General features: G+C 44.7%; 1 protein-coding gene across 1 annotated transcript in view; it reads left to right on the forward strand.

The window, feature by feature from the left end:
• efnb3b (ephrin-B3b) overlaps positions 1-22,097 on the forward strand; it is a 90,056-nt gene extending 67,959 nt beyond the window's left edge. Inside the window, exons 3-5 of the mRNA XM_026161642.2 lie at positions 12,270-12,362; positions 15,419-15,481; positions 19,716-22,097. Coding sequence (XP_026017427.1) covers positions 12,270-12,362; positions 15,419-15,481; positions 19,716-20,143 — 584 coding nt within the window. The 3' untranslated portion in view covers positions 20,144-22,097. The remainder of the gene's footprint in view (positions 1-12,269; positions 12,363-15,418; positions 15,482-19,715) is intronic.
• The last annotated feature ends 808 nt before the right edge of the window (positions 22,098-22,905 follow it).

The raw sequence follows: 22,905 nt of genomic DNA on the forward strand, positions 1-22,905 counted from the left end.
CCATTTCTCCAGGCCTCCAATCTTGTGGCTGATATAATAGAAAAACGGCTACCCACACGCACACGAGAACCTTAAAGACGGACACACGCCGCCAGACACACCAGCAGACAAGGACACGCAGAGGCAGACATATACACCCACACCGGTGTCCGGCTAGATTTCCCCTACGATAGCTCCGAGTGTTGCTTCTTTTTTATTTATTTTTTTCTGTGTGACTGCAGCAAATCCAGCATCACCTCAGTCGGCACTGGAAAATATCACATTCAGACTTTCAAACGTGACCGTGAACCCGCCATCCCGCTCTGCCAGCTCAGCCTCTTCTCTTCTGGCCCGGCAGCGGCGGAGCGCGTTACATACTGAGCCGCATCTTAAAAAAAGGGGTCTCTGCGTGCCTTTTAAAGAGCTTTAAAAAAAATCAGTGCTGTAGAAGTCACTCAGGGATTCACTGATAAGTATTCATTAAGTATTGATAAGTAGTCATTGAAGTATTCATTCAATATGCATGGAGGTCCACTCAGAGGTGCACTTGACTGGGATTGCAGGGATGGCAGTTTCTAGCAGCTTGGTGGAAGTTTAGCAGATAGATAGTCACACATACAGAGAGCCACACAGGATGCCCTCGCTGCCCCGGGACGGGAACATTGACCCAGTTGTAAGGAACATTGGTCCTGACTGTCCTACATGGCTAGCACTTTACTGACGCTACACAAGGCTCATCCAACCCAGTCTTTCAGCCTCTCTTTTTTAATGGCCCTGCTCTCTCTTTTCTTTTTGCTTTAGCTTTCTGCCCCCATCCCCTCCCTCTCTGGCTTTGTCCCCTGCCTGTCTTTCCTTTGGTCCATTATGCACGTCTATGCTCTGGCGGTCACATTTATTTGGCGCTGATTATTTTCTGAACTGGGCAGACAGACTTATTACGTTTGCTCGGCCACGATTTGTTTCCCGTCATTTAATTAACGTGAGAAAGAATTGGAGGAAATCAACTTCTGCGTTTATGCCCGCTGATGACCTTATTTATGCCCGCGCCCCTCCTCACACCCTTATATATCTCTCTAAGTGGCTTTGAGAGGCCGTGTATTGATTGTTTTGTGACGCACGCTGACGTCGGTAAACACGTCTGACCTTTGCACACATGACGCGCGTTACACACACATCCGGCGTGACAATACCCAACTGGATTATCAGTATAGCTCAGGCCGTACTGTCTAACAAATTCTGATGTGCATTTAGTCAAAGGCGAGCTACAGTGTGACAGCAAACAGCGGTATTTTCAGGCCTCCGACTTTGCTTTCCCCCCGAGTCCCTCAGAAGTAAGACATAAAAATGGCAGCGGGTCTGTCACAAGTAATCAGCCTTTCCCTGTCAGTGCCGCGCGTGCATGCGTGTGTTTGTCAGATGTAGCGATCAGGTGCTCTCCTCACTTTTAGTCCTCCATTTTTGGAACTCTGACGGGCAGTAGGAGGGAGACTTTTGAGGATGGACGCCGCTGTGCCGTGGCCCAGTTTGTTGCTTGTGTGTATGTGTGTGTGTGTGTTTTGGTGCTGGAGGTTAATACGATGTGATTCTAAGCCGCCCACCCTCTGAGCGCACAGGACATTGAAAGGCACAGACGCAGAGGGAGAGAGGGGTAGAGGAGGGAGAGGGCGAATACCAAGGTGGGTATGTGATTGTAATAGAACGGGATGGATGGGAAGAGAATAACCGCTGAGAATTAAAATGTCACACAGCACAGAGGAGAGATCAACCGCATGCAAGGGAAGACACTGAGATCATATTCCCTTGGTGGATTGCATGTGTGTGCATGAGCGGATACCTGCATGTGCGTTCCCATGAATTCTTAAGAATAAGGGAGTCGGGTGTCATTGCAGACTTATTATGTGAAAAGTGGAGCTACAATTTAAACAAAATCTTGTGATAGTTGCTTTGCAAAGGGCAAAGAAGTATTTTTACTGTTTAATAACATGAAAGACTTTTTAGTTAGTAACTGTATATTATATATAGTTATACATATTATTTTTAGTAAGCAAAAGTTATAGTAAGTAGCTTGATAGTTTACATATTGTACATTCAGATATATAGTACCTAAGGTAAATGTACTCATTTGTAACTACACTTCAGAATCATATACTTGATATTAGTGGATTATAATGATTGAATTATTGATCTGTGTATCTCTTTAATGTTGCAACTGTTGATGAATTTAATTAGTTGTATGTTGCGCAGTAGCTTGAGCTATAATAAAACAGTTAATCTGTAAAATGATAATTAACAAATTCTGTTAAATAAATACTGTGGAGCAACAAAATGCAGTAATTGGATTCACAATATAGAGAAGCAAAATCAGAAAGCAACACAGTAGTAAAAGTACTTGTAAATGTATTCTTCCTCCTACTCACACTTGTGCTGTCATCCAAAGTTGTTGGGGATTGTGATTTTAACAGTACACAAAGGGGGGGGGGGGGGGAATCATATTTTAGGAGGGGGGCTAGTGCCACCCCATGCCACCCTTCTGGACACGCCCCTGGATCCCTGTGTGCTGAGACATCCAGGGGCGTGAAACTGAGTTTGGTTTGAGTCCCTTTTTTGAGGTCATAAGCCCCTCCCACCTGCTGTTGTTTACAAGAGCAGAACATCAGAAGAAATTTGACTTAAGAGGAGGGTGGCCATAACTCAGATGATGACCCGGGGGCCTGCAGCCAGGCCCAGTATGATAAGTAAGGATTATTGTGAGCTATGAATCATGCAGAGCTACTCTAGTGGCGTTCAGGAAAAAAAAAAAAATGGAGCTGAAAATGAGCAAATTATGTAGGTCCACTTTAAATTTTTCATGCACTGGTAAAGTAATTTGATTTATCTTATCCAATATGGCATGGGTCATGTAAGGTCTTCTCTAATAGGAGTAGAAGACTTACTTTTTAGTCATAATAGTACTTTCCACTTCAGCTAGCATCATGCATCAGAGGGGAACATCGCTCATGACAGAATACAGAGTTTCAGAGCCAAGATTTTTTTTTGCAATCCAAGTTTTTATCAGCAAAAATCTCTTCCTTTTCTCAAAATACCTCATGTGACACAGACATATACTTATCCCGTCTCCACACCACTCACATACCATCATGTCACTGTGCGACTGAGGCGCCAAACATGCAGACGTCTTTGTGTTTGTAGCTGATCCCATTTGTGGATCAAGCGCTACACCGCAACACAACAACGGCGCCTTTGTGTGCAACAATAAGAACAAGAAAGCTTGCACCTTTTGCAGGGAAACAAGTTTGGAAAAACCTTGCGCCGTATCGGAAGTAATGGCGTGTTTTGTGTATGGAGGTGGTATGCGAGTGAAAGTAATACGGACCCTGCGTGTTTTTTTTTAAGGGGGAGCTAAAATAATGACTGTTCTGTTTCAGTACGCAAATGAATGCTTTTGCCACCGCAGCGGGGTAATGGTTTGCGATGGCTTTGTTAATGTGTCATAGCCAGGTTGTAAAAGTGCCATTGGAGATTTATGAAGGAGTTTTTAGTTACAGGAAATTTTCACGGCGAGATCCAAGATATTTTTTCTTTTGGGGGGGACGATGACTTGACTCCTTAGCTCCACAACATGGCATGTTCTCCATCATTTAGCTGAGACACATGAAGCTCACAGAGTATTTAGAGGTGCAGAAGTACAAATTTAAACGGGAAGCTATCAGTAAATCCCACCCCCGAGACCTTTCTGCACCCACACACACACAGTTCCCAGTCCACCCGAGTGACAAACTTAGTTTCATGGCTCTTTGCAGAGAGCGCGGTCCAAAAGCTAAACAAGTGGAACTAAAAGGAGGATTTTAAAGCCAAAGCTGCTGTGAAGCAACACATTGGTTTTAAGTTGATTTGCACAGATGGCGACACTTTGTGCACACAAACGCGCACGGATACGTTTACACACTCGTGCCACTCCAGCCTCAGCGCGCGCCCGTGTGCCCGGGGCAGAGAAACTCCCACTTTGATTTGTGTCTTTCATGTTGCATTTGCATTTGTGATGACTGTCAACGTGACACACACATGACGCTGCAAACACACCAGAAGCTAACGGGGAGAGAAGCTGCTTTGCCCGTGGAGTGTGAGGCAACGCGGAACCAGTGAGCTTTGTTCCTCGTGGCTCTTGTTTTCTTGCTTATTTATTCCGTTTGTTGTGTAATCTGCTCTTTGGCCCGGCACCACATTCCCAGTTTTGTTCCCTTTAATCTGCTGTCAGTGGGAAGCATGTAGCCACTTCATGCTCAGAGCACATGTGGAATTTGAGAGTGTGGCGCACTAGCTCGGTTAGACTGTTGCAATATCTTTGCCACATATATAATATTATTAATACAAAACAGTAGCACATAAAGGACGTCACCTCAGTCTATTCAGTCATAAGAAAAAAAACCCAGAGTAACTTTATAACTTCAAGTGATGCGAGCGGTTTTCAACTGAAGGCTTACGGGACAAACCAACCCTGTTGACTCCGTCTTCCTCTGTGTCCTCGTTCTCACATTCTCAAATGAAACCACAGAAGTAGATCGGCGTAGATAGAGATGGTTTCACCCAGAGATGTTTTACATGATTATTTTTTTTATTTTATTTGATGGAAATTTATGTAAAAGTAATTCTTGCTATCCGGTTGTTCAGTCTGACGTCACTAGCCGTGTCTGGGCCTAAACTCCGCTGCAGGTCCATATATCAAACGATCACTATGGCATTACTGAGAGTTGAAAAACTGTCTAAAGTCTTTCATCTTTAATAAAATGATCAGCGTTCTGCTCTACCAGGTGTAAAAATTGAGTTTAACATCCAGGCATCCATGAAAACGGAATTTATGACATTTAACGGAGTTAGAAGTTAGCAGGAAGTTAGCTCGCTAGCTTCTATCTAAATACAATATAGCACGTCCTGACTGCGGGGTTTTGGAAACAAATTAAAACGTACAGCTCTGTTATCACTTCCAGCATAAATGAAGACAGAAAACTAAACAGCAGTGACGTTTGCAGGGTTACTGAAGTTGGGCTAGCTGGTATATAATGATGTGCTACGTGACCGCTAGCGACACAGCTATGTTAGCATAATATAAACAAGCTAACTTTTTTTCCACTCGATAAAAGTTAACGTGAGTGTTGTCGGTGGTCAGGAACAAATGTAATCGCATGGCAGGATGCTGTAAAAGGACCAAACTTCAGCCAGGAGAACAACTGAGATAATCCATCCACAATACGAGGTTAGTCATTCATATACTGCTGCATGGGCTGGGCTGTAGCTACATCCTAAGGTTTTAAAAACTGAGCTTAAATAAATGATTAGTGGTAATAAAAGCCGAGGGAGGTCAACAGGGATCACCGACTGTTTTAGGAGCTTTTTGAGATCAAATAGAAGAAAATACATAACATTAAACATGTTAACAACACAAAAGCCATATTAAACGCAGACTACTTTAGACCCGGAAGTAGGATTCGTCGCGTCATCACTGAACAACCGGATATAAAACCGCCGTCACTCGGTTGAGAGAAAAGAGCAGCTGATGAAAATGCTGCTTTGCTCATCTCTGTCATTCTAGGTGGATCACAGCTTCAAGTTTCCAGGCAGTAGTGAACGCTCTGCAGCTTTTCTTTATCTTTATTGTAAGAGAGAAAGCAGACGCTACTTGGGACTGAAAAGGACTTGCCAACAAAAATATTTATTTGATTTTCCATCACTCCCCTCTCACTCCCCATGGGTGTTTGAGCTGCAGAGTCATTAAACTGCATCTGTTCTCTCTTGTACTTAGTGTTTCACCCTGTGTCTCGTTCATGGTCGTTTTCATTGGTTCTACAAGAAGAGTCTTCCGTTTAAAAGGAACTTCTTCCTCCCCACCATCGGCAAGTGCTTGCTTCGAAATATAAAGCACTTGGTGACCGCCGTTGTTGTGAAAGCAGATTAAGATTGTACAATTAAACTACTCTAATAAAATGATCTAAGACTGATCTTTAATTAGACTAAATTCTAGGACTTTCGTGGCCTTAAAGTGGCCCCTCTTTGTCTGGTCAGTTACCCAATTTGGATTTAGAGATGCATTTTAGCTTGACACCTAAACTGCCAATTTCCTGGCACTGCATATTGCACATTTAGGTAGAACACATAAAATCCTCCTAAAGTGTTAAGGTGTTGGAGCACTATCAGTGCTCCTCGGTAGTGATCCTCCATTTCCCTGAAATTCTTCTTGAGGGAAAAGATGTTCCCTTATTTGATGTTTTGGTGCTGGTCCATCTTCTCCCACAGGTGGACAAGTGGCGTGCCACCCACACTGCAACAGAGCCACTGGATCCCTTAACTGTAGAGGTCAGGGTTTTTTTTCTCCTTTAATTTCCCAACCGTCAGTATGTCCTAGAGCAAAATCAAATTTCAACCAGAAATATGTGGAATCAGGCAAGAAAACAGCACTTCTCATGACTTTTGAATAGGCTGAAATGTGAGACGAGTCCCGAACTAGACAGATGAACGTGATGGAAATAAACATCAGCATGCGCACAAATTCACATCGCTTGTGCAGAAGCAAGTGTTTTGCTGCAGAAGGCGAGCTGCCACTCAGCATGTGTGGAATATATAACCAGGACTGCAAAATGCACAAGGAGCGGGGGAGGGCAAACGCTGACATCTAATGTCTGTATTAATTCAAATAACGTAGCTTTCCATCGTCGACCGCTGCAAGTACCGGCCGGCGCAGAGGCTGAGCGTGAGGCAGACCCGGTGTTTAAGCCCCTGAATGAATGAACAATCTGAGATATGCTTTGAGTGGAATGTCACTGTCCACTTTTCCATAACAGCAGGCAAGCTTGAGGAGCGATAATGGAGGCAGAGAAATGGCTTGGCCCTACACTGACCTTGGTAATAACAACAGAGACACTGGAAAAAGACTCTCATCTACTCTGTGATCTCCTCTATGGGCTACATACACACTCCTCCCCACCTCCCACCCTCCTGCGTGGCCGCCTGCCTCCTTGTGTGCAGGGCTACGGTGCTGTGCGGTCTGATCGAGGTTAACTGCGGTATTATTTCATTAATTAAGTTTTTTCACTCCTTCCGCCTGTCCTGCTCGTCTTCCTGTCAAACGAGGGTGGTGGAGTGACGCCCTTCCTCCATTCCGTCCTCCGGCGCTTCACATCCCCCCCATCACTGCTGATCATTGTCTCAATTACTCATCCCTCCTCTCACTCCCCTTTCTCCTGCTTTCTCCTCTTATCTAATCCTAAATTGTGCTGTACACTCTTCCCCAGTCTCTCTTTTTCTTTTTCTCTTCTCCAGATCCTCCCAAAGTGAGGTGGGAAAGATTTGTAGTCTAACATCTCCCCATCTCTCCCGCTCTCATCTGTGTCTCTCATCTGGATTTCACAGATGTTCTATGATTATTTCGGCCTTGATTTGGTGATACTTTCCTGCCGTCGAGGCATTTGGAGCATTTTTAGTGTTTAGCGACCAAGATTCGGCGGGAACTATTTTCGAACCGAGGCCAAAGCGGCTGTGATCCTTCTGCTCACTTTGTTCCTGTGAAATGGAGATTCACAAAAATGGTGCCACCTGTAACATGTCTAATGGATTTAAAAGGATTTGCCATGATACAGTTCACGGTTTTAAACAAAATTGCCTTTGTGATATTTGTGACCTGTTGATTAGGAGGTTTAAAAAAATAGCCTGCATTTGCAAAATCACATTTGTGGAAGCTCTTCTGGTTCAATTTGGCTCTCCGGCTCTCAGTCTCTGTCTCTTTGTTTCTCCCTCTTCTTTGTATCCATTACTGTTCCACTTTTCCATAATGGAGACATTAGAGTCTTTTACCTCTCCGCTATCTATCATGTCATTTAAACTCTTTCCTTACTTTCTGTTTTTAACTTTTTCCCTTTCCTCTTCCCTCTTTCCTCAAATCTTGCCTCCTCCCTCTGTCCACCGCGCTCGGGGTCATCTCTGTCGTCACACAGCGTCTCTTGTCCCCATCATATCACCAACAGCTTGTCACAGGCAATCAGCCTGCCTGCCTCAACTCCCCGCACGAGCCTCTCCTCCTCCTCTTTTCTCTCCTCATCTTCCTCACCTCCCTCGTCTCCCGTCACCTTCTTTTCCTCCTTCATGTGTCAGTAGTTATTACGCTCAGAAATTTGTCGGGCCCCTCTCTCTCAGGCCAGTTAAAAGGGTATTTTCTCAATCCCTTATCCATTCCTACGGTTAGTACTGCTGCCCAGTTTTAGTCCTACAGCCCGACTTACGCCTCCCAGTGACCGCTGTAATGGGTTATACTGGAATGAGGAGAAGCTTGTGTAATCCCTTCTTATGTCATGTACTTACATTTCTGTTAGAGCATGGTTTTTACAGTATGTTGGGAGCAACGTTTCTAAGAAACAGTGGAAAATAAGATAAAAAAATTTGTTCTCAACATATTTTCCCCCATTTTTGTTTTCAAGTATGTTTTATATCTTTCATTATAATAATTAGATTTTCAGCTACAGCATGCCCCGGGGTAAGAATATGTTATTAATGATTTAAAAATGACTGTGTGTATTAAATAAACATATTATCTGTTAATCAGGACTTTATATGAATTTTGTAATTCATTATGATGTATGTTGTAATACTATAATTTTCAGTAGTACGTAACTATTAGTTAAGGACTACTTAACTATCAATGGTATCATCAATCATGGTATTATATATGTAAAGTATATAAAGTATACCCATTAGGAATTTCAAAAAACTCAGTACTGACGTATTATTTTTAGTCTGCTGTTTGTTTAGGTTCAGAAAAAGATCATGCTTTGTGTTAAAATAGACTTTCACAACCTTAACCATTTCTTAGAAAGCTTTTCTGCCAGAAAGCCCTGAAGGAAAAATTCTCCCACCACCTTATATCTTTCTTTCTTCTGACTTCCTCCCAGTTCCAAAGCTATTACTTCACAACAAAATCACTTAAGATTAATGCAGTCATGAGGAGACTGCTTTTTTCCATTTGCAGTAATTTATATTTGGAGGCATGGCTCCGTCCTGGGAGAGCGCACCTCCATGACCTGCCAAGTGGAAAGTTTGAGACAGAAAAGACCTGGTATAGAGATGGGCAGACATCAGTGACAAGAGATTTATCATAAAGCAGGAGATGGGGTGGAGGTGGGTTGCAAAGTGGCTTGCACATGCACAGCAACTGTGAGCAGGGTGAAGGATACATAAATAATGTCAGATCAGCTGATCTGCTGGTAAGGCAGCTGAGCTTGATTTTAGTGCCGCCCTGAAGTAACACTTTAATAACAGCTGGTCAGTTGCAATAGTGGGTGTGGATAGACTTGAATTATTATCGTAAGAAAATCAACATAGTGATATGTGGCTCTGCATCAGAACACACCTCACGTTGAATCACAACCTGAACATGACGTCTGAGCAAAGGATGTAGAAAAAGAAAGACAGCCCTGATCAAAGAGCTGTACCTAATTTGGCACACTCATTCGGTTTATTTGAACCTCACTGAAATCAATGAAAGTGTCTTCTTCCATTATTGCAAACGAAAAAAAAATTCACAGGTCTCAGGTGGAGAAAAAAAAAAAAAAGAATACTACGATTTAAGATGATCTCGAAGGACAGCAAATAGTGAAAACACTCGAGGAATGCACAAGTTTTTTCACAGCCTTTTATATAAACCTTATTTATCCATCCCTTCATCCATCCCTGTCTCCTGGCTTCCCTACCATACTGCTGTTCGCCTTGACCTCCGCCTGCTTTCTTTCCTCCTCCTGCTTTCACACTCTGCATCCTGCAGCGATGGAGGGAAAGACAGAGGGAGGTGTTAGAAGTAAAGCTGCCTCTTTTTCACACTTTCCTCTCTCTCTCACTCACTCTCTCTCCTGAGCCATCCACCATTCATCCCTCTCTGCTTCGCTTCAGACTGGCTAATCTATAGCCTGAAGGGGAAGTGGCGGGAGGAAATATGTATATATATATGTATATATATATATATATATAATTTTTTTTTATAAAGGAAGAATGATGACATTGAAGGTTAGCCAGGGAAAATGAGTGTAGACGGTGTGGTGTATGTGTGGGGGAAGGAGAAAGAATATGCCTACTGTATTTTTTAGTAGCCACCACATCTGTTCCTCCATCAGCTAAAAGTTGAAAGGCAGACATTGAACTCGGTGTCTTTTAATAGCTTTTGATTTGTTGCTGTGAGTAGGATCTGTAGGATCATCTGTGTGCTAATGATTGAGACCAGCTGCACAGCTAATGGTACACCGGCTGCAAAGGTGTGATTCTCACTAGGAGCATCTCTCTCTTCTTTGCACCCCTCACTGCTTCTCTCTTTCCGTTCTCTCTTTTCTCACTGTGTCTTCATCTTCATGCTGATTCCCATCTATCCTCAGCCTGCTCCGCGTCCCTTAATCCTTTTCCACCTTCGGTGACCTGGAGGCTAGTCGTCGTTCACTTGCTCCTTTCTCTTTGTTTACATTCTCGATTCCTTTCCTGCCTCCTCTCCTCTTTTGCCATCTTAGCTCCTCCCACTTGTGATGCTAGTAAAGGAGGAGGAGGTAAGGACAAGACAGGAGTCAAGACATGATTAGGAACTGTCACTTTAAAGTGATGCCAGTTCAGTCTAATGTGGCATCATATTTTCTCCCTTTCTCTCTCAGATAAGCATCTCCACTGAAACATTTTTATGTTAAAAGGAACTTATCTTATTCGTTTGCAGCTTTGCATTTTCAGTCTTAAACTCTACTGCAGTTCCTTGGTGTGATGCGCAATTAAGAATTTATTATATTTACTTTAAACTCACCCTTGGACAGACCCTGAGTTCATTCATTGTGTCAAAGAAGCCTTTTTAGTGCCTTAAAGCCAGCTTTCTTCTGATTTGTTGCCCCTAATAAACAGACAGCTGTGGGCAGCATTTAGAGCAGCCTGAAAGCAGAACTTTTGGCTCATAAGGATCACGTTCGCGTATACTGACCTCATTATTATCTGCGTTTGCAATGCTAAAGCGATCTTTGACCAGCATAAGGCACATAAATGAGGAATAATATGAGAAAAATGTGCAGATGTCACATTTTATCTAAGTGTAATTGCAACAACCACAGCTTATGAATACAAAGGAACACTTTGTAGAGCCCTGTTCTCATCGTGTTAGCAATTCAGCTGTTTGTCACATATTGTATATACATCATAGGTCCCACAAAGGGCCTTTGTTCCTGCGCATCCTTGCCCATAGCTCCTCTACTGAGCCGTTTTTTTTACCCAAAACTTACATTTTTAGGAACTATAAAATCCTTTGAGAGCGAGACACCGGTGAGATCAATTTCCGGGTCACAGACAGACAAGTTGGAACAGAACAGTGAAGTAAAAAGAGCTCTTTGAGCAGGATTTTATACGTATGCATGCACGCACACACACACAGTTCTTGTGTGCATATTTTCTCAGCACTGTTTGACCTTCTTTAACTTCCTTTGTAGCTTCACTAGATAAAAAATGTGATTTACATGACGTTACATCGCTGATTAAAATCTGACTCTGTATCGCTGTATTGTGCTGATTGAACTGTTGCATTTTTTTCCAGCGTGAGAAAAGCTTTTACATCCTGATAACACATAATAAATTCCCCCATTGCCTGTATTAACACATCCCCTCCCTCATTTTAAATGGAAAAAAATCCCCTTAATTCTATTAATTAAAACATAAGCGGTGATAGTGTTGGTGTATTGATGGGGTATTACCAAGTGGCGCTTTAACACATTCCACAGTTTCTTTTCTAACCAATCACGTCCAGTTTCTGAGTCAAATCACACTGATTTGTGTCTCAGGGGCTCCCATTTGATTTCATATACGCTCTTGATTGGATTACCATCACTTCCCCCCCCCCCCCATCCGTCAGTCTTCGCTTCTCCAAATTGCATCCCCTCCCCACCCCCTCCAACGCTATTTCTCCAGCCCAAGCAGCAATTGCAGTTGACTGCAGTCGGTTGAGTCCATGCGCCGCAGCGGGGGTGTTAATGAATTCCAGCAGACTGCTAAATGAGGACTTATTAAAGTGCTGCCGCCTCATAGTTTGACATTTCAGAGCTTCTGGTGGAGTTTTAAATCGCTGCCTCTGCAAATGTCACTCGCTGACTCTCTGGAAGGGCTGACCATATGAATAGAAGCTAGTCTTGGCTATAGATTGTGTGAGAGAGTGTGAGTTTGTGTGGCTGTATATTCAGTGGGTCCGTATAGCACGCTGTTCCTTTTTTTAATTGCACATTTCTGTGTTTCCATCCTTCCAGCTACGTCAGATGGGACGCGTCAAGGCCTGGACAGCATGAAGGGTGGAGTGTGTGCCACGCAAGGCATGAAGGTGGTCCTAAAAGTGGGGCAGAGTAAGTCCTCTCAACTCTCTTTCTGCTTTCTCTCACACACATCCGCTCCACATGTGAGCTATCTCATGTGCACTGCATGTGTGATGGACTCGTACACACACACACACACACACACACACACACACACACACACACACACACACACACACACACACACACACAAATCACTTAACACACTGTGATATTAACAAGCATTAGCTCCACATCTCCCATCATCTCACATCTGTGCAGTACAGAGCAGCACACATTAGTGCGCCTTATCTTGCATGCAGCCTCTTCCACTTTTAAACTGTCTCTCTAATCTTCCTCTTCCTTACACACACACGTACCATATAGTCTGCACACCACACACACACCACATGCACACACACGTACCTTTCTTAATGCGTGTGTTCTTGCTGAGCATATTAGGTCTCGTTAAGTGGTAAGAACAGCGAAGAAGTGTGGGATCAGTCAGCTCTAATGAGCCCTGTTGACTCCCTTCTCACTCTGCCTTTTAACTGCTACTGACTCATGCTGGACACACACACTTAAACACACACTGAAACTTAGACGCACACGCGTGCGCACACACCGGTTTGCATAATCATCAGCTCACACGTGCACATTAAGTGGACACGGACACGCATGCACCTGAGATGTCCACGGCCGGGAAACGAACACACACACACACAGACACACACATGCACAGCAGTCCCGCCAGCTACAGCATGATAACAAAACGACTCCATTCTCTGTTAAAGCACACAGTCAGTGATTTTTAATGACTCGTAGCTGCACACACTTCTAATTTGTTTGGAAAATATTCACAGCTAATGACCCTCGCACGGAGGTGTTTTTTTTTTTTAAGCAGCAAAGGGGAAAAAAGGCTAATTTAAGCATTTTCACTGGCCTGCACACTTCTACACATAATCGGCACCTGTCCTTCACACGACCCCCCTCACGTACACACGTACAAACACGACCAGCCATTTCTATTTCCTTGATCTATGCTGTGTTATCAGGACTTGTGTATTGTAGGTGCTCTTCAGCAAAGAGCCAAGTGGCGCTGTTGTGTCTCTATCAGCCCGTAACATCAGCATAGTCAGCTTGGCTCAATAGAAATACCACCACACACACACACACGTACACACACACACACACATACACACTTTATTTCCCCTGGCTTTTTCACCACACAGGCGATGGAAAAACTACCTTCCTTTTGACACACATACAAACCACAGCTCTGTGAAGAAGATGCACACACACCTTTTTCTTTGTTCTTCTTCATTTTCTTTTTAAATATCTCTCCTTTCCTCACTCAAACTACTCCCTGCAACACTCCTTGCCTCCTTTCCTTTCAAATTCCCCATTCCGCTTTGCATGCCGGCCATCTCTCCTTATTTTCACTCTTTTCCTCTGTTTTCCTCATCTTATCTGCTGTGTGGCTGAAAGGTCACGTCTGTGTTGTTTGTCGTCTAAATAAGCGGCGTGCCGCCTCGTGGTGATCTCTGATGAGATATGGCGCTCTGCTCCGCTTCGAGGGACCCACACTTGCAAAAACCCACACATATACATTGAGCTGTCGCCTCGTATTTTATTCTTTATATATCTTGCTTGCTCTCTGAATCTGTCACATGCACACTTTCTCACACGCACACAGCCCGAACCTCCTTCTACGAGCCCCTGCTGACCAAACAGCAGCTCCTATTGATCCAGCCGGCACCACCCCGAACCTCTGTTTGGTTTATTGTCAAGAGGGAGCCGCCAGCCAATATCCTTACCCTTCTCTAAATGTCAGCACATATGGGTTGATGGCTGTGCTTGACCACTGTACAGGCAGGACTACTATAGTCAAAAGCAGGTTGTTATTTCCATCTACAGTAAAGTGGATAGCTCTCATTATTGTACTTCCCAGTCCCAAAGCTATGACATCACTACAGCATTATTGGACGGTTGCAGTGTCATCCCAGAGCACATTAATGTTAATATTGAAACTGTGCATCAGAATTCATCACGTGTTCTTAGCAGATAGTGCAACACATCTTCATATGAGTTTTACACCAGATGCCCTTCTTGACACAACCCCAACGGGAATTTGTGTCCCTGGGTGGAACTGAATTGAATTATCAGCCTTTCGCTCGTCAATCAAATGTGTATACTTTGTGTGTACTGGAAAGTAGACCCCCAGCTGAGAGACAATAGATACGACAATGATTAAATCAGACACAGCACAAAAACAGGAACTGGGGTGGGGGTGGGTTGCAAAGCAGCTTGCAGATGTAATTGTGAGTAAGCTAAAGAAGCTTCAATAGCAAGCCCTACATATGACAGCCAGCTAGGCGTGTAGAAGTGTATCAGCAGAGCTATCAGCTGATGGGGGCCGGCACTTAGATCAGCTGACCTGCTGGGATTGCAGCTGAGCTCGACTTTGTGGGGTGCCTGATTTAATGCCGCGCTTGATTAACTGTAAGTTTGCGGTCATTTTATGTTGCACAAAATGTTGAACTCAACAGCCCAGCGCAACTCTGTTCTTGCAGCCCACTGTTGGACAGATGGCTCAGAAGCTAACAAAATTAGTATTTTCTGAACCATCTCTTTCAGCTTCGAGGAGTAGCACTTATACCCACAACGGCTGCATTAGCATGTAGATGTGTGTGCACGCTTGTGCCCGTGTTTGCATGTGTCACATAAACTCACTTTAATGCCATCACCATTACTGAGGGCTTGCGAGACAGATGGCCTGATTTAGCGACTACAGATTACAAGCCGTTATGGCCTTGTGTAAATTCGCTCAGGCCAAAACAACAAACGACCTCTCTTTAGTTTCCCATTCAAACAAATGGAAAAGTGCTCATACGCAGCACGTCGAAGCCCAGTCAATATGTGCTCCCCTATAATGGGAAGGGAAGGGGGTCCTTTATTAAACCTCTTCTGTCTCTTATTTCTCTGGCTGGCTGTCTCTCTCTTTGCTAATGTCGCTTATTGGTTTCGAATCAGAGAGCTTTGGCTGTTGCAGAAGATGGAGGCTGTCTCGGTATTTCTGTAATTCCTCGCTTATTTTTCCTCCCAAGGCCCATATGGACTGCCTCCAAAGAAGGAGCCGGCAGCGGGACGCACCACCAGCAAAAACCCAGGTAAGCAGGAAATCAAATAGAGATAATCCACAGCAGATCCATCCACAAAATGGATGGAGGGAATAAGCAAAGACTGCTAGATAAAAAAGAAAAGCAGCAGGGAGAGGGGAGGGTGGAGGCGACAGATGGAGAATGTGCAGCGGTGACATCTGCGGATCTCTCTGTTTAATTCCATATTTCTCTCTCACTCTCTCCTTCTCCCCCCTACTCTCTGTCCCTCTCCTCCTCGTCTCTGCACCCGGCCCTTCGAGCTAAGTGCTGCGGGCGGGGAATGGATGGCTAATAGCTACCTTGGGAGAAGGACAAGAAAAAGTGAGGGAGGAAGAAAGAGGCAAGAGGAGGAAGAGAGACAGAGGGAGAGAGAGCAGCGACGACATTTCAGAGTTATTATTGTCATTAGTTTGGGGGCGAGGGGGGTAGTGTGCACCGTAGTTCTGTCTAGAAAGAATGAGAGACTGAGTGAAGAGAGAAGAGGAGGCAGGGGAGTGATAGAACGGAGTGGGTAGAAATGGGAGGCACATAAGGAGGAGAAAGAAAAGAATAATTGAAAAGCAAAGAGGAGAGGGGAAGAGAACAAGGAGATGAAAATGGAGAGAGGCAACATTCATGCTTCACCTCAAAGTTATTCAGTGAAGGGGAAAGAACACGATTCACTCTGAGCTGTGTTCATTTCTCCTTCTCTCTCTTTTTTTTCTTTTTTGGGCGAATTTGCGTACTATACCAGATGTGGGAATTGGACCATTCACACATTTCCCAATCACTTGTCCATACCTCATATAGGTGAGAAGTGTATGTGTGAATCAGCAACAATAGTATGCATTGTTTGTGCTAGAATGAGAGCGGCGAAGCACGACGGCGAGGATGATTTAATCGCACACCTAAGAGGGATTTTACACATTTTTGACTTTCAGGCAAGGACATATTAACACGCACTTAACCGCATATCTAAAAATGATTGTTATGACATTCGACACAGCAGTTATGCCAGAATTTCTAATCCTCGTGTGAATACGCTCGAAATCATCTCAGCTAATAATTGGAATACTGTTGCTTATTCACAGTTTCTCATTGTGTTTGCGTGGCTCTCTTGGGATGTAAACAAATAGAAATACATTATTGGGATATGAACAAGAAATGCTCTCTGAATAGATACGAAAGGATTGTTTGGTTTTTTTTCTGTCATCCACAAACTCAACTCACTCGAATCAAAACCATCACTCATTACAGATGTCCGCTGGGGATAAACGTCTATAAATGGATTCCAAGTCAGAGAACAGGAGACTTAAAATCATTATTTTCTAGGTAGTTTGAAGAGGAACCAAATGAATCATGATTCTTGTTGATGCAAAGTGCTGAAATGTTCAAAAGTAAAAAAAAAAAAAATAATATTTTGTATGTGAAAGTAGTAAGAGGACAACAGCCAGCAACATGTTTGGAAAAAAATGAGGCATAAAAAAACAGGAACAGTTGTGTAACAGTAAACACCTCATGGAGCATCTACCTTGAAAAAAAAGGTTAGTATCATGGTTGGTGTGAAAACAACGATCTAGTTCAGTTATATTTATATAGCATCAAATCACAACAGCAGTCCACTGAGCGCTGATGCTACAATAATGCGTAAAACCCAACAATCAGATGACCCCTTGCGTGTAAGCAATTGGCGACAGCGGGGAGGAAAAACTCCCTTTTAACAGGAAGAAACCTGTAGAGCCAGATTCAAGGAGAGGTAGCCATCTGCCACCACTGGTTGGAGGTGAGGGTGAGGAAGACAGGATAGAAGAGGGGTAAGACTATTTCTAAAGAGATTTAATCATGTGTTGTTTACAATATGAAAACATCCAGAGAAGTTTCTCGGTGCAAAGAACAATGTGGAACGATCATGCTTGTTAGGCATTTAGCGTTAAAAACAGGTGACAGACGAGGCATCGCTGCACCCACGAATGAAAGTTCAAGTACTGTACAAAGGGAAAAATACACCCTCTCTCAGCCTGAGCCCACTTAAGGTGGATTAAGGTGTGGAGAAACTGTGATCTGATCTTTCATATAATATCATATTGTTTGACTGACTTGCAAAACAATATATTCTGTTTCTATTTACATTTAACGCAGCATCCCAACTTTTTCTATTTTATCAAATTTGTTTTGCAAAGCAGAGAGAAGCTAAGACTCACCCATTCCAGTTATTTGCACGAAATAAACAAAATACGAGTAAAGATTCAGATTATAGCTTTGCATTACAGTCCTAATGTGCACCCATCTAAGCCACTGATTACGACAAGGACATGATTTGAATTTCCGCTCCCGTTGCCAAGCCGCAAGCTTTCGCTTTTCCTTTCACCTGCTTTTCTCTTTTTTTGTGGCACCTCAAATTTCCTGATGTGATTCTATACGAAGGGCTCTGGTGCACATCCTCCAAGTACAAATGGATCGAAAGAGACAAATTAATTCTGTTTTTAAAAAAAAAGAAGAGCATTTTATGTGGGGAGCAGCAATGAGATGCCATAATGCATGAGTTACTGCTGCTCTAGGAATTATGTAATTTTGTCACATCCTCTTGAATGTATTCATATAAAAGGTTTCTGATGGAAGCACGCGCTCATTCACACTTTATTTTGACAAAATGCCTGAAATTTGCATTTGTGCGGCAGCCCGGTGGAAACATAACTAAATGTGGCGAGTGTTCGAAAACAGCTCCAAAAATATGTTAAAAAACCGAATATGAGACCAATTACTCCTCTCTGAAATGTGACAGCTGGCTCAGAAGCAAGGATGATACGACACCTTGACCCGTTCTTTCATTTCTGACCTGTTGCGTGTTTCTCTCCGAGGTGGAATCCGCTAATGATATGAAATAGATGGAAACAAAAACGGAAAATAAGGCCTTGGAGTCTGAACTTGTGTGTTTTAGAAAAAAAGAATTAACACAGAAGAAAGGAAGGAGACGTGCAAAAAAAAGGGGAGTGAGAGGTGCAGAAGGAGAGGTGAAGGAAGAGGATATAATAAGGAGAGCAGGTGAGCGGCGGCAGTCATAATGGAGACGGAGAATGAGGGATGTTGGGTTAATGGTGGGAGGAAGAAAGAGGAAGGAGGAGCGGGGAGTGTAATCGACTTCTGGCATTAGTGCTCTGCTCCCAGTCAGTCCAGCGCGGCAGGGGGGCTCGCAGCAGGGGGGAGGAAAGGGGATGAGGTGTGTTTGCTTGGATGTGTACGTCAGTATCGCTTGTGTGTGCGTCTTTGTGTGTGTTTGTGCTGCAAGGTGCTGAGCTCAGAGCAAGGTGGGTCATTACGGCTACAATAACCCGAAGATAGAAAGAACCACGGAGCGAGGGGAGGGCGAGGAAACGGAGGAGACGCCGGAGAGAGACAGACGGGGAGAACAGAGAGGGATGTGTGCCAAGAATAATGATAGACCAATCCAGAGGCCCTATATAGCAAAGACTCACATTACCTGCCTTAACCAGTTCGCACCTCTCATACACATGCCCAGTGCCAAAGCAGCCCTGTTTTTATAAATGCACACGCACACTCGCACACCTCCACACCATCATTCACCTGCTGAGTTCTGACCCGACCTCCCGCGGGCAAGACAGCGAGCTCTGAGGCTGTGAAGATCTTAGGTTTCAGGCGAGACGCGGGGCAGACAGAGGGAGCAACGGGACCCGAGTGTGACAGACAGTTTGATAAACAGACAGACAGATAAAAAAGACAGACGGGCGGGCAGGGAGGCCAGCGGGCAGGCCGAGTGTGTGGTCTGGTGGTGGCAGCGGAGGGGGGAGGATCTCTTCATGTGGCTGGCTGTAATGCTAAGTAAATACAGTTGTTAAGGTTAGGGAAATAGAGTGTATTACTTTGATACACACTGCGGCTCAGCCAGGCTGTCCGCAAGAGTATATACTGCGCAGTACACTCGCACTCACTGCGGACATTCCTCGCTGCTTTATAGGGACTGCTGTCCACTCCATCACATCAATGAAGAGACCACATATAAGCTTCTGTGAGAGTTGCTGCATTCCACTGGTTTATGCCTGCTAGTTTGGGCTGAACCATCGTCATTACTCATGCTATTGTGGTACAGAGCCATAAGGAATGGTATGTTTATTTAAAAGCTCGTGAAAACGCCAAGTTGTGAGAGCAAGCCGTGTTATTGCTCCGGTGCATTGGTCGTGATGAATTGTGCGGCGCCGGGAGCAGCTTGTGCTACCGGAAGTAAAGATTGTTCTGTGATTCGTTTCAGGCGGCACGGGGAACTCCAGCCAGCCTCGAGGACCCTTCGGGGAAGAAGGCAGAGGTGAGAACGGGCCTCTCCAACCCTCCAACATCGCTCTCATCGCCGGCGCCGCGGGAGGCTCTGCCTTTCTCCTGCTGGTCACCGCCGTGATCTGCGTCGTGTGCTACAGGAGGCGGCACGCCAAGCACTCGGACACCCACCACCCTCCGCTGTCGCTGTCCTCCCTCACCAGCCCCAAACGGGGAGGCGGCGGGGGCATCACCAGCTCCAACAACAACGGCTCCGAGCCCAGCGACATCATCATCCCTCTGCGGACGTCAGACTCGGCCTACTGCCCGCACTACGAGAAGGTGAGCGGGGACTACGGACACCCTGTCTACATTGTCCAGGAGATGCCGCCTCAGAGCCCAGCCAACATCTACTACAAAGTATGAGGTGGCCTTTGCTCCGGCCAACTGGACGCACCCGCCTCCCTCCACCCGTTACCGACCAATCCCTCCTCCCCACATCCCTGCTCCAAATGAAGCCACAGCAAAGCTATCCATCACAGCTCCAACCCTGATCCCCTCAATACTGCCAGTATTGCCCCTCCAACCCCCCCACACCCCCAACTCACTACCCTGTGAGCCTGCACCCCTGGCCACAGTTGTGTTTCTAGCCGAGTAAGCCTCCCCACCCCATTCTCACACAACCAAGTGTGTGTAAAGGGCAATGTCGTAACCGTGCATAGCCTTTGTTAACAAGGCCCTCGCGAATAGGCAATAGGCTCTGACTGCCCCCCCTTCTTGTTAACTCAGAGCTAAATGAGCCCCCCTACACATGCTGAATTGAAGAGTCCTCCCCTAAACGCCAGTGTGCATGTGCAGCACACACTGTTTTTTTTTTTTAACGGGGTAGGGACCTGCCGTTGGGAAATGTGATGTTTTGAAGAAGGAAAAAGGAGAACGCAAAGGACAAGAACAGCAAGAAAAACTACTCCCCTGACCCCCACTTAGCACCGCAGAACTCCATCAGCCAATCAGAGTCCGGCCCCTACCACTAACTCAATAATAGGATGCTAGTTTGTATGTGTTTGTTTCTCCTGAGAAAACGCGGGGGGAAGAGGGGGGCCTCGGACTCGCCCGATCAGCACCGTCCGAGCGGCGGTCACATGACCGAGCCAGGGCCTCTACGCAAGGTCTGACCAATCGGTGACTCTCAGAATCTTGTATATTTTAATAATGCGTGTGACTGTGAGAGCGAGCTACGAACTCGGTCAATAATCATGGCGGTGCTGCTGCTCCACATTAGACGTGTGCGTGCAGTTAGTGTGCTTCAAGTACGGCAAGTTTGCATATGCGCGCGTGGGGTTTAGTCTGTGTGCGTGTGTGTGCGTGCGCACGCTTTGTGCGAGGGTGACTGTGCGAATGCGTGCGTTCTTTAGACTTGTCTTAAATACCAAAACACAAAATAGTGAGCGAATATCAAAAAAGTGAGATTTTTTATCGCTATTGACACTTATAGATTATATATATGAATATCCAGTAAATAATTTCTAGATGTTTTTTTTCCGTTTTCTATTGTTTTGTTTTACCCACTCTGTTTAAACTACACTTCTGTTGCTAGACATCTTTTTTTGTTTTTATCTATTTTTCTTTTTCACAACTTAGAATGACCTTGTTTACCCTCCACCCACCCCCACCTCCCCTTTGTTTATTAATTTAATCCCTTTTTTGTTTTTTGTTTAATTTTTCCGGTGAACAGAGGTCGTTTCTCTCTTCCCTCTCTCATTCACTCCCTCCCTCCTTCCTCCACCTCTCCCCCCTTCCCTCTAGGGTCTCTGAACTCTGTGTATATTTTTATAGCTCCTTGTACTATGCCGTAGTTTTGAAGTTTAGACCTCGTTTGTGGAAGTGTTGAGGTAGAACCATCTATGAAAGTTTTTTCTTTTCCTTTCAAATGTTTTTTATTTTTTTCGGAAGCGAAAAGAAGTTAGGGGTGGGGATGGTGGGGAAGAAGAATAAAGGAAGAACAGGGGTGAGAGAGAGAGAGAGAGAGGAGAGCTGCCTGGGGTGGAGGAGAAAAGCGGCGTCTGAATGCAGAAGCTTAAAAAAAAAAAGGAAGCTAGTGGGGAGGGAGGGAGGGAAAGACTGAAGGAATTGCACACTTAAGAAAAAGAGGCTGAGGGGAGAAGAGGACGGGAGAGGCAGGAGCGCGAGATGAAGGATCCCGAGGAAAGGAGGGATGGAAGAGTGGCCGGTGAAGCAAAGAAACCTCTTCTTTAAATGGAGAGTCTCCCGTATGGAGGTGACGGACCTACAGCCAAAAATGGATTTTTTTGGAGGAGTTGAACTCTTAACCACGACAAAGAGAGATCTCATCACACACACACCCCCACACACACAAACACACACGCCTACTGTGACTCGCATTTTGGATTTGTTCCTTTTTTCTGCCAAAATTTGTGTTGAAATGCATCTCTGTGTATCACTCACGCGCACACACACACACACACACACACACGCAAAAGAAAATCCCGCTTCTCTCTGACACACTCTGACGCCCTCCCAACACAACCTAACGCAAATTTCACAGCTTTTAATGACTGTCACAAATGCCTCTTGATTGCATTGAATGGCATACATTGTCTCTCACACCCGCTTGCACTCCCAACACACACACACACACACACACACACACACACACACACACACACACACGCTCAACAAAAATGCTGATTACTTTCATATGACTCTGTGTTTCTGTGATTAAGACTGACCCAACGGACACGGGAGGGATGAACAGAGCGACTGTGTGTGTTTTCTCCTCCTCTGCTTTTAGATGCTCCCACGCTTTCACAAACACACACATACACACTCACACTGTCTCTCTCTCTCTCTCTCTCGCGCACAAACACACTAGTGCCGAGCACCTCGACCTCAGAGGGCAATAACATCGCTGTGTTCAGAGGTGCAATGTGTTCACATGTGCATACTAATAAAGCTATTTTGTGTTGCTCAAACATGCTTATGGCTTATGTGTAAACTGGATGGCAGTGGAGAGCTTTTTTCAAACACACATACACACACATACACGCAAAGCCTCCAATGCTGTAGCCATGTTTTTCTGTGTGAAGCCAGTGTTTAATCTGGACCTTCTGACATTTCTCAGCCGTGTTTTTGTACCTGACGTCATACAATGAGATACGTTTCAAGCT

This window comes from Astatotilapia calliptera, chromosome 3 (genome assembly GCF_964374335.1).
Source record: "Astatotilapia calliptera chromosome 3, fAstCal68.1, whole genome shotgun sequence".
Lineage (NCBI taxonomy): Eukaryota > Metazoa > Chordata > Actinopteri > Cichliformes > Cichlidae > Astatotilapia > Astatotilapia calliptera.